This window comes from Callorhinus ursinus, unplaced genomic scaffold (assembly GCF_003265705.2).
Source record: "Callorhinus ursinus isolate GAN/ISIS: 27379988/994484 unplaced genomic scaffold, GSC_fseal_2.0 scaffold19, whole genome shotgun sequence".
Taxonomy (NCBI): domain Eukaryota; kingdom Metazoa; phylum Chordata; class Mammalia; order Carnivora; family Otariidae; genus Callorhinus; species Callorhinus ursinus.
Window position 1 is genome coordinate 19,963,227 of NW_027397081.1, and position 16,949 is coordinate 19,980,175.

The window sequence follows — 16,949 nt, forward strand, 5'->3', positions numbered from 1 at the left end:
CTGTCCCACTGTTGCCAGGAAGAGTAGGAAAGGTGGTAGGATTCGATTCTAGTTCACAGGCTGAGAGGCAAGAGCTTGGAGTTTCTGTCTGATAGGTTTTTTTCAATAGTTTTTTTTTTAAAGATTTCATTTATTTATTTGACAGAGAGAGAGACAGTGAGAGAGGGAACACAAGCAGGGGGAGTGGGGGAGGGAGAAGCAGGCTTCCCGCCGAGCAGGGAGCCAGATGCGGGGCTTGATCCCAGGACCCTGGGATCGTGACCTGAGCCGAAGGCAGATGCTTAACGACTGAGCCACCCAGGCGCCCCAGGTTTTCAATAGTTTTAGTGAAAGAGACAGCAAAATTCACTAATGAGTATGAAACAAGAAGCGGTAGAATAGAGGGTTTGAGGAAAGGGTTTGCAGTAGCTCCATGGACAACTAGAGAGTGAAATTCCCAGGGAGAAATAAGGCATTTGCCAAGGAGTGTTGAGGGTCCAGTTTAATTTTGATATCTTGACGTTTTTAGTGGCACTAAACTAGCAAAGGGAAGCATACCCCATGTGATTCATTTCAGCGGGACTCAGCAGCTTTGGTGTAAGAACAAAGCGGGCAGAGTGTTGGCTCACACTGGGTTTTGCCAGATGGGTGTGATGAAAAGGAAATCAGATACTCGGAGAGACGGGTAAGAGAGTGGTGGAGTGTGGGACCTGGGATTGAAGCTAAATAGAAAAGAGACTAAAGACAGAAGGAAGTGGATCGTAGGGAAAAAGCAGAGGAGACACAGACTGAGAGATCCAGATGAAGTCAAAGGCCAGGTAAAAGACAGATCTCTGAGTTAGAAGGCTGCAAAAATTGGAGACTGTATTTAAAAAGTAGGATTATTGTATGTGTGTGTTCGTGTGTGTGTGTGTGTGTGTGTGTATTTTCCAATTTGTTTTTTACAGGTGGAACAGTTTTGCTGGATAATGAGATTCTGGCTTGGGAGGGAGTGACTGAAATAGAATGGAAGCTGAAGCCCTTTGATTTGAGGAAGTCAAGAAGCTTTGAATGAGGGTGCTGGATGGGTTATCTACAAGGGTACCGAAATCTCTCCAGTTGATGGCAGGCCTTGCAATGAAGCGCAGGTCTAGAAACTAGCATTCCGATACTTTAGTGAATAATGGAAAGTGACAGAGAGGTTGGAGGTTGACAGCATTAAGGTATGAGGAAGGCAATCCAGATGAGGGTGGAGCAGTAATGAGCTGGATGCCACAGTTGGGACTGAAGAGGTTGCCAATCCCACCTTCCAAACCTGGATACTTGGGCTATGTAGTACCTTGAGAGAGCACCCTGTGAGAGGGATAGAGGGAGAACAGTTTTTGGAAGAAAAAAATTAGTTTTTAAATTAAGACAAGTAGTTGGAAAAAGCCTCCTGTAATGAAAGGAAAGATGCAGGAAAGATCATTGTCAGGTATCAAGGGTTCCAGAGGACACAGTAGGAAGGGCTCAGGTGGTGAGCATGTGTGTAGGAGGTGGGCTCATGGGAGAAGAAAAAAATGCTCAGTAAATATGGTGGCTGAGGCAGACATGGATAGGAGGGCAGGTGTCCCACATTCTCAGGGCCCTTTGCCCATAGCAGAGAGCAGAGGAGCCTCAGTCTTAATGTCTGTACTGGTGTTTTTCAGCTCTTCCAAATGCCAAGTCCTCCTACTTTTCCCCTGCATCTCAGCCCACACGGACCAGTCGTTATGAGGGTATGCCAGATCAGCGGGATGGTTGCAAACCCTGTAGGCCCATGGTTAGCAAGGACCTGTGCGCTCTAGGTAAGCATCTTTCCAGGGACTTTTTCTCACCCATGTTTGTCTCTCACCTGTGTAGAACTGGACAGACCCCATGCTCTTGGTCATAGACTAAAGAAGAAATGCATGTTTCTCCAAAAGGCCTCTCCTCAGATGGCAAGGGCTCATTCTCCCACCAATAGGACCAACTTTGAAACTCATTGTACCGATGAGATGGGCCTCAGTTCTCTTCTCTGATCTGTGGGACTGAAGAACTAATCTTCCACGCTCTACTTCCTTTGGCTTTCTCTAGCTAGGAGGTAATCTGTTTGAAAAGTGTCAGGCAGAGGGTGAGATTTGTCCAGTCTCTATGTTTGCCGGGGTCAGCCTTAGATTAGTCTATGGTATAGGACCCTGAAACGTAGCCAGCAGAGTCTGGGTCAAGCCCTGGTTAAACGTTGCTATCTCAGCAGGCTGGGGGCCTCCCTCTGCGGAACTCTGCTGCCACCCTGTTTGGGCCACCTGCTGCACTGGTCAGCCTTTTACAAGTTGGGTTTGAAAACAGATCTTCCCGATGCTGGCTAATGACTTCTGTTCTGTCACCAAAGGGTATTCTTGGTCATTACCTTGTGTTCCAAACAGCTGGGCTTCTCATATACATGACAAATTGAGTCAAAGTACATTTGGCACCAAGAAGTACCTTTTCGACTAAAATGGGCTTAAAGGCAACTTCTTTCTAGTCTCCGATCTTTGTAGCAAGAGTTTGTGGTATACAGTTGTTTAATCATTTAAACATCTTATTTGCCATTTACCCTCTACTTATTCATTCTCTTTAGGTTGCTAGTTAAAGAGAGGGCTTCAAGGTCTCAGGTGGAGTCAGATCTCTGTCTTCCCAATTACTGTGGGGTTTTAGGTAAATTAAGTCACTTTCCAGAGGCTTAGCTCCCTCAGCTGCACAACTACTCACCTTACAGGGTTATCATGAGAAAATTCTTAATGTTAGTCACAGAGTAGCTTCTCGCTTTTTGTTAGTTCCCTAGGCCTTCCCAACTTAGAATATTCCAGCTTCAACCTTTCTCTCTTACGAATCCTCTTACAAGAGTAGAGAGAAAAATTACCCAGGAGTGTTAACCTTCTGGTTCTTGTGAACTAATTAGCAACTGTTTCTTTTTTTTTTCCCCCCTTTAAATTCTTTTATTGTTATGTTAATCACCATACATTACATCATTAGTTTTTGATGTAGTATTCCATGATTCATTGTTTGAGTATAACACCCAGTGCTCCATGCAGAACATGCCCTCTTTAATACCCACCACCAGGCTAACCCATCCTCCCACCCCCTCTCCTCTAGAACCCTCAGTTTGTTTCTCAGAGTCCATCGTCTCTCATGGTTAGTCTCCCCCTCCGATTTCCCCCCCTTCATTCTTCCCCTCCTGCTATCTTCTTCTTATTCTTTTTTTTTTAACATATAATGTATTATTTGTTTCAGAGGTACAGGTCTGTGATTCAACAGTCTTACACAATTCACAGCACTCACCATAGCACATACCCTCCCCAATATCTGTCACCCCGCCACCCCATCCCTCCCACCCCCCACCACTCTAGCAACCCTCAGTTTGTTTTCTGAGATTAAAGAATTCCTCATATCAGTGAGGTCATATGATACATGTCTTTCTCTGATTGACTTATTTCACTCAGCATAATACCCTCCAGTTCCATCCACATCATTGCAAATGGCAAGATTTCATTCCTTTTGATGGCTGCATAATATTCCATTATATATATATATACCACTTCTTCTTTATCCATTCGTCTGTCGATGGACATCTTGGCTCTTTCCACAGTTTGACTATTGTGGACATTGCTGCTGTAAGCATCGGGGTGCACATACCCCTTCGGATCCCTACATTTGTATCTTTGGGGTAAATACCCAGTAGTGCAATTGCTGGGTCATATGGTAGCTTTATTTTCAATGTTTTGAGGAACCTCCTTACTGTCTTCCAGGGTGGCTGCACCAGCTTGCATTCCCACCAACAGTGTAGGAGGGTTCCCCTTTCTCCACATCCCAGCCAACATCTGTCGTTTCCTGACTTGTTAATTTTAGCCATTCTGACTGGTGTGGGATAATATTTCATTGAGGTTTCGATTTGGATTTCCCTGATGCTCAGCGATGTTGAGCACTTTTTCATGTGTCTGTTGGCCATTTGGATGTCTTCTTTGGAAAAGTGTCTGTTCATGTCTTCTGCCATTTCTTGATTGGATCATTTGTTCTTTGGGTGTTGAGTTTAAGAAGTTCTTTATAGATTTTGGATACTAGCCCTTTATCTGATATGTCATTTGCAAATATCTTCTTCTATTCTGTTGGTTGTCTTTCGGTTTTGTTGACTGTTTCTTTTGCTGTGCAAAAGCTTTTTATCTTGAAAAGGTCCCAACAGTTCATTTTTGCCCTTGCTTCCCTTGCATTTGGCGATGTTTCTAGGAAGAAGTTGCTGCGGCTGAGGTCGAAGAAGTTGTTGCCTGTGTTCTCCTTTAGGATTTTGATGGACTCCTGTCTCACATTGAGGTCTTTCAACCATTTTGAGTCTATTTTTGTGTGTGGAATAAGGAAATGGTCCAGTTTCATGCTTCTGAATGTGGCTGTCCAATTTTCCCAACACCATTTGTTGAAGAGATGTCTTTTTTCCACTGGACATTCTTTCCTGCTTTGTTGAAGATTAGTTGACCACAGAGTTGAGGGTCCATTTCTGGGCTCTCGATTCTGTTCCATTGATCTATGTGTCTGTTTTTGTGCCAGTAACATACTCTCTTGAGGATGACAGCTTTGTAATAGAGCTGGAAGTCCGGAGTTGTGATGCCGCCAGTTTTGCTTTTCTTTTTCGACATTCCTCTGGCTATTCAGGGTCTTTTCTGGTTCCATACAAATTTTAGGATTATTTGTTCCATTTCTTTGAAAAAAGTAGATGGTATTTTGATGGGGATTGCATTGAATGTGTAGATTGGTCTAGGTAGCATTGACATCTTCACAATATTTGTTCTTCCAATCCATGAGCATGGAACGTTTTTCCATTTCTTTGTGTCTTCCTCAATTTCCTTCATGAGTCTTTTATAGTTTTCTGAGTACAGATCCTTTGTCTCTTTGGTTAGATTTATTCCTAGGTATCTTATGGTTTTGGGTGCAATTGTAAATGGGATCAACTCCTTAATTTCTCTCTCTTCTGTCTTGTTGGTGTATAGGAATGCCACTGATTTCTGTGCACTGATTTTATACCCTGCCACTTTATTGAATTCCTGTATGAGTTCTAGCAGTTTTGGGGTGGAGTCTTTTGGGTTTTCCACATACAGTATCATATCATCTGCAAAGAGTGAGAGTTTGACTTCTTTTTTGCCGATTTGGATGCCTTTGATTTCTTTTTGTTGTCTGATTGCTGTGGCTAGGACTGCTAATACTATGTTGAATAGCAGTGGTGATAGTGGACATCCCTGTCGTGTTCCTGACCTCAGGGGGAAAGCTCTCAGTTTTTCCCCATTGAGAATGATATTCGCTGCAGGTTTTTCATAGATGGCTTTTATGATATTGAGGTATGTACCCTCTATGCCTATACTCTGGAGAGTTTTGATCAAGAAAGGATGTTGTACTTTGTCAAATGCTTTTTCTGCATCTCTTGAGAGGATCATATGGTTCTTGTTCTTTCTTTTATTAATGTATTGTATCACATTAAGTGATTTGCAGATGTTGAACCAACCTTGCAGCCCAGGGATAAATCCCACTTGGTCGTGGTGAATAATCCTTTTAATGTACTGTTGGATCCTATTGGCTAGTATTTTGGTGAGAATTTTTGCATCCATGTTCATCAAGCATATTGGTCTGTATTTCTCCTTTTTGATGGGGTCTTTGTCTGGTTTTGGGATCAAGGTAATGGTGGCCTCATAAAACGATTTTGGAAGTTTTTCTTCCATTTCTATTTTTTTGTAACAGTTTCAGAAGAATAGGTATAAATTCTTCTTTAAATGTTTGGTATAATTCCCCTGGGAAGACATCTGGCCCTGGGCTTTTGTTTGTTGGGAGAGTTTTGATGACTGCTTCAATTTCCTTAGCGGCTATAGGTCTGTTCAGGTTTTCTATTTCTTCCAGATTCAGTTTTGGTAGTTGATACATCTCTAGGAATTCATCCATTTCTTCCAGGTTATCTAATTTGCTGACATGTAGTTGCTCATAATATGTTCTTATAATTGTTTGTATTTCTTTGGTGTTGGTTGTGATCTCTCCTCTTTCATTCATGATTTTGTTGATTTGGGTCCTTTCTCTTTTCTTTTGGATAAGTCTGGCCAGGGCTTTATCAATCTTGTTAATTCTTTCAAAGAAGCAACTCCTAGTTTCATTGATCTGTTCTACTTTTCCTTTGGTTTCCATTTCATTGATTTCTGCTCTGCTCTTGATTATTTCTCTTCTCCTGCTGGGTTTAGGCTTTATTTGCTGCTTTTTCTCCAGCTCCTTTAGGTGTAGGGTTAGGTTGTGTATTTGAGACCTTTCTTGTTTCTTGAGAAAGGCTTGTATTACTATATACTTTCCTCTTAGGACTGCCTTTGCTGCATCCCAAAGATATTGAAGAGTTGTGTTTTCATTTTCATTGGTTTCCATGACTTTTTTTAATTCTTTAATTTCCTGGTTGACCCATTCATTCTTTAGTAGGATGCTCTTTAGCCTCCATGTATTTGAGTTCTTTCTGACTTTCTTCTTGTGATTGAGTTCTAGTTTCAAAGCATTGTGGTCTGAAAATATGCAGGGAATGATCCCAATCTTTTGGTACCGGTTGAGACCTGATTTGTGACCTAGGATGTGATCTATCCTGGAGAATATTCCATGGGCACTAGAGAAGAATGTGTATTCTGTTGCTTTGGGATGGAATGTTCTGAATATATCTATGAAGTCCATTTGGTCCAGTGTGTCATTGAAAGTCTTTATTTCCTTGTTGATCTTTTGCTTATATGATCTGTCCATTTCAGTGAATGGGGTGTTAAAGCCCCCCACTATTACTGTCTTATTGTCAGTGTGTTTCTTTGCTTTTGTTATTAATTGGTTTATATAATTGACTGCTCCCATGTTCGGGGCATAGATATTTACAATTGTTAGATCTTCTTGTTGGATAGACCTTTTAAGTGGGAGATAGTGTCCTTCCTCATCTCTTATTACAGGATTTGGTTTAAAATCTAATTTGTCTGATATAAGGATTGCCACCCCAGCTTTCCTTTGGTGTCCATTAGCATGGTAAATGGTTTTCCAACCCTTCACTTTCAATCTGGGGGTGTCTTTGGGTCTAAAATGAGTCTTTTGCAGACAGCATATCAATGGGTCTTGTTTTTTAATCCAATCTGATAGCCTGTGTCTTTTGATTGGGGCATTGAACCCATTTACCTTCAGGGTAACTATTGAAAGGTATGAATTTAGTGCCATTATATTGCCTGTAAGGTGACTGTGACTGTATATTGTCTGTGTTCCTTTCTGATCTATGCTGCTTTTAGGCTCTCTCTTTGCTTAGAGGACCTCTTTCAATATTTCTTGGAGGGCTGGTTTTGTGTTTGCAAATTCCTTTAGTTTTTGTTTGTCCTGGAGGGTTTTTATCTCTCCTCCTATTTCCAATGACAGCCTAGCTGGATATAATATTCTTGGCTGCATATTTTTCTCATTAGTGCTCTGAATATATCATGCCAGTGTTTTCTGGCCTGTCAGGTCTCTGTGGATAGGTCTGTTGCCAATCTTGTTTCCACCATTGTAGCTTACCAATCTCTTCTCCTGAGCTGCTTTCAGGATTTTCTCTTTGTCTCTGAGACTCGTAAGTTTTACTATTAGACGTCGGGGTGTTGACCTATTTTTATTGATTTTGGGAGGGTTTCTCTGTGCCTCCTGGATTTTGATGCCTGTTTCCTTCCCCACATTAGGGAAGTTCTCTGCTATTATTTGCTCCAATATACCTTCTTCCCCTCTCTCTCTTCCTCTTCTGGGATTCCAATTATTCTAATGTTGTTTCATCTTATGGTATCACTTATCTCTGGAATTCTGCCCTCTTGATCCAGTAGTTGTTTATGTCTCTTTTTCTCAGCTTCTTTATTTTCTATCATTTGGTCTTCTATATCACTAATTCTCTCTTCTGCCTCATTTATTCTAGCAGTTAGAGCCTCCATTTTTAATTGTACCTCATTAATAGCCTTTTTGATTTCGACTTGGTTAGATTTTAGTTCTTTTATTTCTCCAGAAAGGATTTCTCTCGTAACTTTCATGCTTTTTTCATGCTCAGCTAGTATCTTTAAAATCATCATTCTGAACTCTAGTTCTGACATCTTACTAATGTCCATATTGATTAGGTCCCTGGAAGTCGGTACTGCCTCTTTTTCTTTTTGTTGAGGTGATTTTTTTCCATCCTTCATTTTGTCCAGAGGAGAATAGTAGAATGAGAGAACAAAATACTAACAGGGTAACGACGTTCCCAGAATATATACTCTATAAACAAATCAGAAAAGACCTGAAACCGGGAAAAAGAAAGGGAAAGAAGAAAAAAGAAAAAAAGAAAAAGATAAAAACAAAAACAAAACAAAACAAAAAACAGAATATGATCAAATATGATCAGGATGGTGCATAGATCAGTGCCATACACTAGATTTTGGGCTTATTTTGGTCTGTTAGAATAAAGTGCCTCCCAAAATTTTAAAGAAAAAAAACTTATATATGTACAAAAATAAGGGTTAATATGATGAAGGGTTGGACTATAACTGTAAAGATGAAAATTATAAAAGATTTTATAAAAGGAATTGATAAGATAAGAAGTTGATTGAAAAAAGAAAGAAGAGGATTTAAAAAGAAAAAAAAGGGAGAGAATGTGATCAGGCAGGAGAGTAGAACAAAGCCATACATTAGAGATTTAGGGTATATTTTGATCTGTTAGAAGAAACTGTATCCCAAAAATTTTAAAGAGAGAGCAACTTATATGTATATTTACCAAAAATAAGGGTAACTACTATGAAGGGATAGAATATGATCTAAAAAAGATAAATAAAAAAGATTTTTTTAAAAAGGGATTGATAAGTTATTGGTTAAAAAAGGGAAAAAACAATTAAAAAAAAGACAGTTAAAAAAATTAACATTGAAAGACTAAAGAATCATGGAAAAAAAGCCATGAATTCTATGTGCAGTATTCCCCTAGCGCTCGAGTTCTGCCGTTCTCATTGATCAGTATACTTGGTCTTCGCTTGCTGGCTGTTCTCGCTGATCTTCTGGGGGAGGGGCCTGTTGCCGTGGTTCCCAAATGTCTTTGCTGGAGGTGGAATTGCCCTGCCCTTGTGAGTCCGGGCTAAGTAATCTGCTCCAGTTTGCTCTTGGGAGCTTTTGTTCCCTGCAAGCTCTGGTACAGCTTTGGAGGACGAGAGTGAAAATGGTGGCCTCCCAATCTCCATCCCGGAGGAGCTGAGAACTCGGGGCCCCGCTCCTCAGTGTGCCCCCAGAGAAAAGCAGTCAATCACTCCCATCTCCCCGGTCTCCGGCTGCATTCCGTGCTCACCCGGCCTGTGACCGAGCGTTTCTCTCTCTGGCACCCGACCCCGTGTGGAGTCTCCAAGCCCAGCAGATCCCTGTGGTGCACTCCTGCTCTGCTCCTCCCAGGGGAGGAAGGGGAGTGTCCCCAGATCTGCCTCTTGTTGGGTCCCTGCTGGAGGAGCAGTGGCCCAACTGTGTCACTGATCACGGTTTATGGCCACCCCGAGCTGAGAGCCCACGCCTCGGCTCCGTCTCTGCAGCCGGCTTCCCCGCTCCAGTACCTGGGAGCTCTCCTGCACTCAGGCACCCCCGGTCTTTCTGTGACCCCGAGGGTCCTGAGACCACACTGTCCTGCGAGGGTTCCACCCCCCCCCCCCCCACTTAGCCACTGGAGTGACGTCCCTCAGTGGAGCCGGCTTCTAAAAGTTCTGATTTTGTGCTCCGCGGCTCTAGCACTTGCCAGAAGTGGCTGACAGAGGCCCCCTCCCCCGCCGTCTATCCTCCCGAATATCGTCTCGGATTCACTTCTCCGCACGTCCTACCTTCCAGTAAGTGGTCGCTTTACTGTTCAGAGTTGTTGCTATTCTTTTCTTCGATCTCCTGTTGAGTTTGTAGGTGTTCAGAATGTTTTGATCCCTATTCAGCTGAATTCCTGGGACCAGACGAAATCCAGGTCTCCTACTCCTCCGCCGTCTTGCTCCATCCCCTAGCAACTACTTCTTATAGGGAGCCAACAAAGGGTCTTGTAGGTACTTTGCATTCTTCCTCATCCATTAGGCATTATTGGCTCCAATTTACAGAGAAAGCCGAGATTCCCTTTGGTTATATAACTATTGTGTTTTCAGAGTTAGCCAAAGTGAGATTCAGACGTAGATTGTTGAAATTCAGGGCCTTAGACTTTTTTTCCCATTAGAGTAGAATTGTTTTTCTAGTTATGGTTCTTTTTGAGTGCTAATTTCTACGTTGCTCTAAGTACATCATCCTATATGATGGAGGGCCAGATGTGAGATACTTTCTGTGTGGTTTTTAGGTACTTGTCAAGCCACTGGGATTAGATACTAGACTACTCTCTGAGGTACATTCCCAAGTGCCTCCTTTACATATGCTTTCTTTTGAAATTTTTTAAAATTAAAATTCAAGCTGTATTGGTCTAGAATTCTTTAATATATGTCAAGTTTTCAGGCCCATTAAATAGGAATAAAACTTTAAGCAGCATTATCATTTTTTTATTGCTAAATTTTTTTCTCTTTTTTTATTATGTTATGTTAATCACCATACATTGCATCATTAGTTTTTGATGTAGTGTTCCATGATTCATTGTTTGTGCATAACACCCAGTGCTCCATGCAGAACCTGCCCTCTTTAAGACCCATCACCAGGCTAACCCATCCTCCCACCCCCCTCCCCTCTAGAACCCTCAGTTTGTTTTTCAGAGTCCATAGTCTCTCATGGTTCATCTCCCCCTCTGATTCTCCCCCTTCATTCTTCCCCTCCTGCTGTCTTCTTTTGGTTTTTTTTTTTAACATATATTGTATTATTTGTTTCAGAGGTACAGGTCTGTGATTCAGCAGTCTTACACAATTCACAGCACTCACCATAGCACATACCCTCCCCAATGTCTATCACCCAGCCGCCCCATCCCTCCCAGCCCCCACCACTCCAGCAACCCTCAGTTTGTTTCCGGAGCTTAAGAATTCCTCATATCAGTGAGGTCATATGATACATGTCTTTCTCTGATTGACTTATTTCACTCAGCATAACACCCTCCAGTTCCATCCACGTCGTTGCAAATGGCAAGATCTCATTCCTTTTGATGGCTGCATAATATTCCATTGTATATACAGACCACATCTTCTTTATCCATTCATCTGTCGATGGACATCTGGGCTCTTTCCACAGTTTGGCTATCGTGGACATTGCTTCTTACTGCTAAATTTTTAAGTGCAGCTCCCCTAGATTTAGTGTTCCACTCAGGTGGCCTACATTGTCACAGAGAAAACAGAGGAAGGACTAAGCAGGCGTCATGGTAGGATCTGCTTCACTCTGCACTATTGCGATAGCCTGTCTGTGAAGTCAGATCTGTGTTTCTCAGGTATGCTAAGGGGTCAGTAGCTCCATAATTTCTCATCCTCTCTTTCTTTCTTCGCCAAAGTCTTTGGAGATAATCATCTTGTGCAGCTGATTTCCCTCCAGAATGCAGATGGTTCCTGGTATCTGGATGAAAATCTGGCTGGGATCCTAGGTAAAAGTTTGGAAGACTTACTGGCTGCAGTCCCTGTCAAGGTAAGAGTCAGAGAAGAAAAAAGGAGGCTGCATGTTTTTGAGGGGTTGGGGTCAGTAACGAGATATGGGTGAATCATTATTTACCTGAGAAAGGAGAATAGAGAAGGCCATAAGCTAAATTAATTTCTAATAAACGGAGGTTGAAGGTTTTTCTTGGTATGTTAGAGCAGGAAGAACAAGGAACTAATAACCTAGTTGGTGGGAGTTGATGGATAACAAAGGGAAAGCAAGCATCCTCTCTCACTTTATATTCCCTGCCCATCATCTAATATTTTTTGAGCAATTACTCTATGCCAGACACTGTGCTAAGCACTTAACATCTACTTATTTATTCATCACCATAATTAAGTAAGGTAAATCCTATTCATATTGTTGTTTATAGAGAACTATAATAATGTGTCTGAGGTTAGCCAGCCAATCTGTGGCAGAGCTGGATTAAATTCTAGAACTGTCTTCAGGACCCACATTGCTTCTCTTCAAAACAAAGGATGTGGTCCACAAATTAGCAAAATTTCACTGAAGTCAGGTTAGGGGAAGTATTAATAAGGATGACCTAGTTATTTCGAATGTGTTTGAGTACACTGACAAGGGCAGATTACATTCCACAATCTCAAGGCAACTAACCAAATCTTCTAATTGAGAAATTGTTAAATAAGGACAAAATGCCAAAAACCTGAAAGATGGGTGCCATTCTGAATTTTCAAAATGTGAAAGGTGGTTAAATAAACCTCAGAGACCCTGTAACTGCATCATCCACTACAGTATCCACTAGTCATGTGGCTCTTGAGCACTTGAAATATGGCTAATGCAAATGAGAAGCCAAATTCTTAAGTGAATTAAAATGTGCTATAATTGTGAAACACATGCTGATTTCACTTGTGTGAAAACTTAATGTAAAAAAAAAAGGAATGTAAATATTCTCAATAATTATTTTTGTATTGATTACATGTTAAAATGATATTTTGAATATATTAGGTTAAGTACAACATATTAGTAAAATAATTGTAACTGTTTATTTTTATATTTTTACATGTGGCTACTAGGACATTTAAGATTATATGTGTGTTTAGCATTATATATCTGTTGAAAAATACTATTCTAGAACAAATAATTAAAAGGATAATTTATCAACAAGTGGAAGAAGATACAAGAATCATGACATTCTAACTTGGTTTCATTGGGAAACCAATGACAGGTCAGATTAACATTTCCTTCTTTGATAATGGTAAAAGGGCCAATAAATCCAGGGAGTCAGGAACCCTGGTGTACCTGAATTTCAGTAAGGAATTTGAATTTTTTAGATGATGAGTGTAGGGACTGAGAACACATTCATTTAAAATTCATTTCACTGAAACTTAAAACAGATTCTTAGAGCCACCTGGCTCTGAATTCTCTGGAGGTTTATATTTTCAATGAAGATTCAGATCCCATGCTTTCCTGTTTGTAAATTTGCCAAAACTGGGAGATGGAGTATTGAGAAAATGGAGATCCCAAAAGACCTTGAACAATGAAAGACTTGCAATATTTTGTGAAAAAAATATACAACTTAATAAGAATCAAAATACTGTTTTTGGCTCTAAATCCTCAACTATATAAGCAGAGATTAGAAGCAAAATGACTTAAGAACTGTTGCACATGGAGATTTGAGGTAACCGCCAACTTCAGGGGTACCAGTAGATGTGATACATGATCAGTGGAAGGCAACAGGTTGTCAGAAGAGCTGTGCATGTTACATATTTTGGGCTGTGGTCATAGAAATTCATTAGTACACTGACCTCCAGATATGACTATTTAAGGAGATATATATATATTTTTAACATGTAATGTATTATTTGTTTCAGAGGTACAGGTCTGTGATTCAACAGTCTTGCACAATTCACAGCGCTCACCATAGCACATACCCTCCCCAATGTCTATCACCCAGACACCCCACCCCTCCCACCCCCTTCCCCTCCAGCAACCCTCAGTTTGTTTCCTGAGATTAAGAATTCCTCATATCAGTGAGGTCATATGATACATGTCTTTCTCTGATTGACTTATTTTGCTCAGCCTAACACTCTTTAAGGAGATATATTTTAAAAACCACTCTGATGTTTGTTTCTAGACTAGATTAAGCATGGGGATTCTTACTGCTTTGACATGAACAGTCCTCTTAAAGAAAAATTAAAGGAATTGGGAATTTTTAAAAAGATTTATTTATTTATTTATTTATTTGGGGGGGAGAGAGAGAGAGAGAGAGCACACGTGCTTGCGTGCCCTAGCTCAAGCTGGGGGTGGGATGGGGCAGAGGGAGAGGGAGAAGCAGACACCTTGCTGAGCAGGGAGCCCGATGTGGGGCTCGATCCCAGAACCCTGCGATCATGACCTGAGCCAGAGGCAGATGCTTAATCTACTGAGCCACCCAGGTGCCCTGGGAATTGAGATTTTTTTTTTTGAAGATTTTATTTATTTATTTGACAGAGACAGCGAGAGAGGGAACACAAGCAGGGGGAGTGGGAGAGGGAGAAGCAGGCTTCCCGGCTGAGCAGGGAGCCTGATGTGGGGCTCTGTCCGAGGACCCTGGGATCATGACCTGAGCCGAAGGCAGACGCTTAACGACTGAGCCACCAGGCACCCCAGGAATTGAGAATTTTGATTGAAACAGGATTCCTCAGAGAAGACTTGATAGCTGTTTCCAAAGTTTAAAGGTCGTGATATAAAAGAGCAATTTCTCTTGATCTGTTGACTCTAAAAACTAAAGTTGGGACCATAGGTGAAAACTCACGGGAGACCGTTTTCCGTTCTGTGGCAGAGACTCTCTCTTAAGTGACATGAGCAGGATGACTCGAATCAGAATATTGGGCCTCCAGTCCCAACTGTGTCATTTGTTAGAAGGCTAACTTTGGGCAAATCATTTCACTTTCGTGTGAATCAGTTTTCTCTCTTAAAAATGTCATTATTGATAATTCCTCTTGTTTTGTTTGGCAAAGATTCAAATGAAAATACATTATAAAATACAAAGCAATTATGCACGTGTTTCTCTTCTCATAGCTTCGTCATCCTTGCTGGGGTTGTTGTAGGAGCTTTGAGCACTGTCCTGATGGTTATGCTGGATTTGAAAACTTAAGACTTTTCTACCTTAAGACTCAGGGGATTATTGCCCTGACATTCAGGGCCTGGCATTATACACAGGTCATGACATTTAAGAGCAGGTTGGGCCAAAGTGAGTGAGGAGGGAGCGGAGCTGTTTGCATCCCCTTGAGGGGCTTCCAGCTCCGACTTGGAGGCTTCAGGGAAGTCTTTGTCTATTGTACAGGATGCAAATTCCTCAAGCTGGGCCACAGTCCTGGCAGTGGTCTGGCTGCATTCCAATGCTAAGCAGATGAAGGGTGAGTGGGAACTTCTGGAAAAGAAGGCCAGAACCTGGATTCACATCCATGCAGGTAGGAGTTCAACGCTAAGACCCGCTCTCCTTCCTTCCTTAGGAAGCTAGCCATCTTCCCTGGCGTGGAGCCTCCAGGCCTGCTAGAAGGTGACTGGGGAGCAGTTCTCAAAGTCCCCTCCCCTGACCGTTCTGGTTCAGACCTTTTCTGGTCTCCCGGATAATCCCCTCCTTGGTAGGATGAGGGTGCGATCTTAAATTGGGGGAGAGGAGAGGTGAGTGAAGAGGGAAAGAAAGGGACATGGGTGGGGACCGTGAATTGTGAGAAGGACGTGAAGTGGCGTTTGTTCTCCTCACTGTCTCAGCACTATGCTGAGTATAGGGTTGGAGAGGAGCTCTCACTCCTGGGGGGTTTACTATCTCACTGCTGTTGAGTATTTCCGGGGCCGGAGAAGATGAAAGGGACTCTGGGCAGTAAAAAGACTGAAGTCAGGGGTGTTGAAGAAAGACAGGAGCCAGGAGCCAGGGTAGCAGATCAGGCAGGTGTATGGTGAGTCTGGGGGGAAGAGTATTTACTCTCACCATGGTTCTTCAGCCCTCATTCTTGTTTTCTCCTCGTAACAGCCTCCATCGTGCAAGAGCTTGTGAAGGCTGCTATTGTTTTCACCAAGTCATCCGTGGACCCCGCCATCTTTGGCCTCTGAGGAAACTGTCCAGAAAAACAAGTGTCTCTCCCATGCTACTGCTCTTTGCTTTATGCTCTTCTGCTGTGGTATTATTTTTGTATTTTACCCTGATCCTATCAGTTTCTTGCCGTCAGAGTGGAGGATGCGCACATCCCACCTTGCCTCTCTGTTCCAGGTTCCCCTTGGGTAGGATGATCCACCTTCCCCAGCATGTACCCTCAGCCCAGCATCAGTGGTCCCAGAACCTGTTCCCTTTCTTGGAGGGATTTCAAGCGTTCTTAGGCAGTAACATTCCTCCCAGGTTTTCCAGAGGGACCACATGAAAAACAGGTGGCGTGCGCGCCACACTCAAGGGTACAGCACTGATGTTAGGGATGCCTGAATAAGAGAATGCTGTGCATTATATTTCTCTATTCCCTTTGATCTTACATACTTATCAGGATCAGACAGGTGAGCTATCCAATTTTCTATTCTAAGATAGGATGGAGAATTGGAGCGGAGGTTGAAAGCCAATCCTGGGATCAATATAACCTCAAGATCACGAAGAGAGAGACTCCAGGGGGTCCACTGTGAGAGATGGCACTGCTGGCGGCCTTCTTGGTTGATTCTGTTTGGATTGTGCTAGCCAATACGGCATGCCTTCCCTCTCACTGCCTAAGGGACTGGATTGAATCATCATTGTTGGAGACAGATGTTTCTCCTGAATTGTTTAACATCTCAGTGAGAAGGTGATAGTGAAATCTTCAGTCCTGGCCTGAACCCATGAGGCCTCTAAGCGGGCTCTGATCTGTAATAAAGACACGGGGACAGGCCACGGTGTGGGATGAAAAAAAGTGGGTTTAAAGGCAGCTTCGCCTGAGACCTGAGCCTGGATCACTCAGCCCGTGAGGAAGAAAGGAACTCCCCATGATTGTCTCTGAGCTTTGTCCTACATACTCGATCCTAGTGGAAATGACCTGTTTGATGTCCCCCCAAATACTATTGTATTAATATTAAGATGGTTATATCTACACTGCATTTTCTTGTATCTGATCTTTTGTACATTTTAAACCTGCATTGGTTTTATTATCCCTTATAGTCCCTCCCAGCTTTGCCGATGCCTACACTGTTCACACCGTGTCCTGCCCCGTATCTTCTGTTGGAGGCAAGTAAAGGACACTGATCAGAAAAGCACTATTAGAATCCTGACAGTACAGACGAACCATGAGAGATGATGGACTCTGAAAAACAAACTGAGGGTTCTAGAGGGGAGGCGGGTAGGGGGATGGGTTAGCCTGGTGATGGGTATTGAGGAGGGCATGTTCTGCGTGGAGCACTGGGTGTTATGAACAAACAATGAATCATGGAACACTGCA

General features: G+C 42.3%; 1 protein-coding gene across 5 annotated transcripts in view; it reads left to right on the top strand.

Annotated features, from left to right (window-relative positions):
• The window catches only part of VWA5A (von Willebrand factor A domain containing 5A), a 36,794-nt gene extending 20,183 nt beyond the window's left edge, over positions 1-16,611 (top strand). For all 5 annotated transcript variants that reach the window (XM_025893819.2, XM_025893821.2, XM_073903899.1 and 2 more), the window contains 4 exons: positions 1,647-1,784; positions 11,417-11,547; positions 14,843-14,969; positions 15,533-16,611. In XM_025893819.2, coding sequence (XP_025749604.1) covers positions 1,647-1,784; positions 11,417-11,547; positions 14,843-14,969; positions 15,533-15,612 — 476 coding nt within the window. In that variant the 3' untranslated portion in view covers positions 15,613-16,611. The remainder of the gene's footprint in view (positions 1-1,646; positions 1,785-11,416; positions 11,548-14,842; positions 14,970-15,532) is intronic.
• Positions 16,612-16,949: the final 338 nt, after the last annotated feature.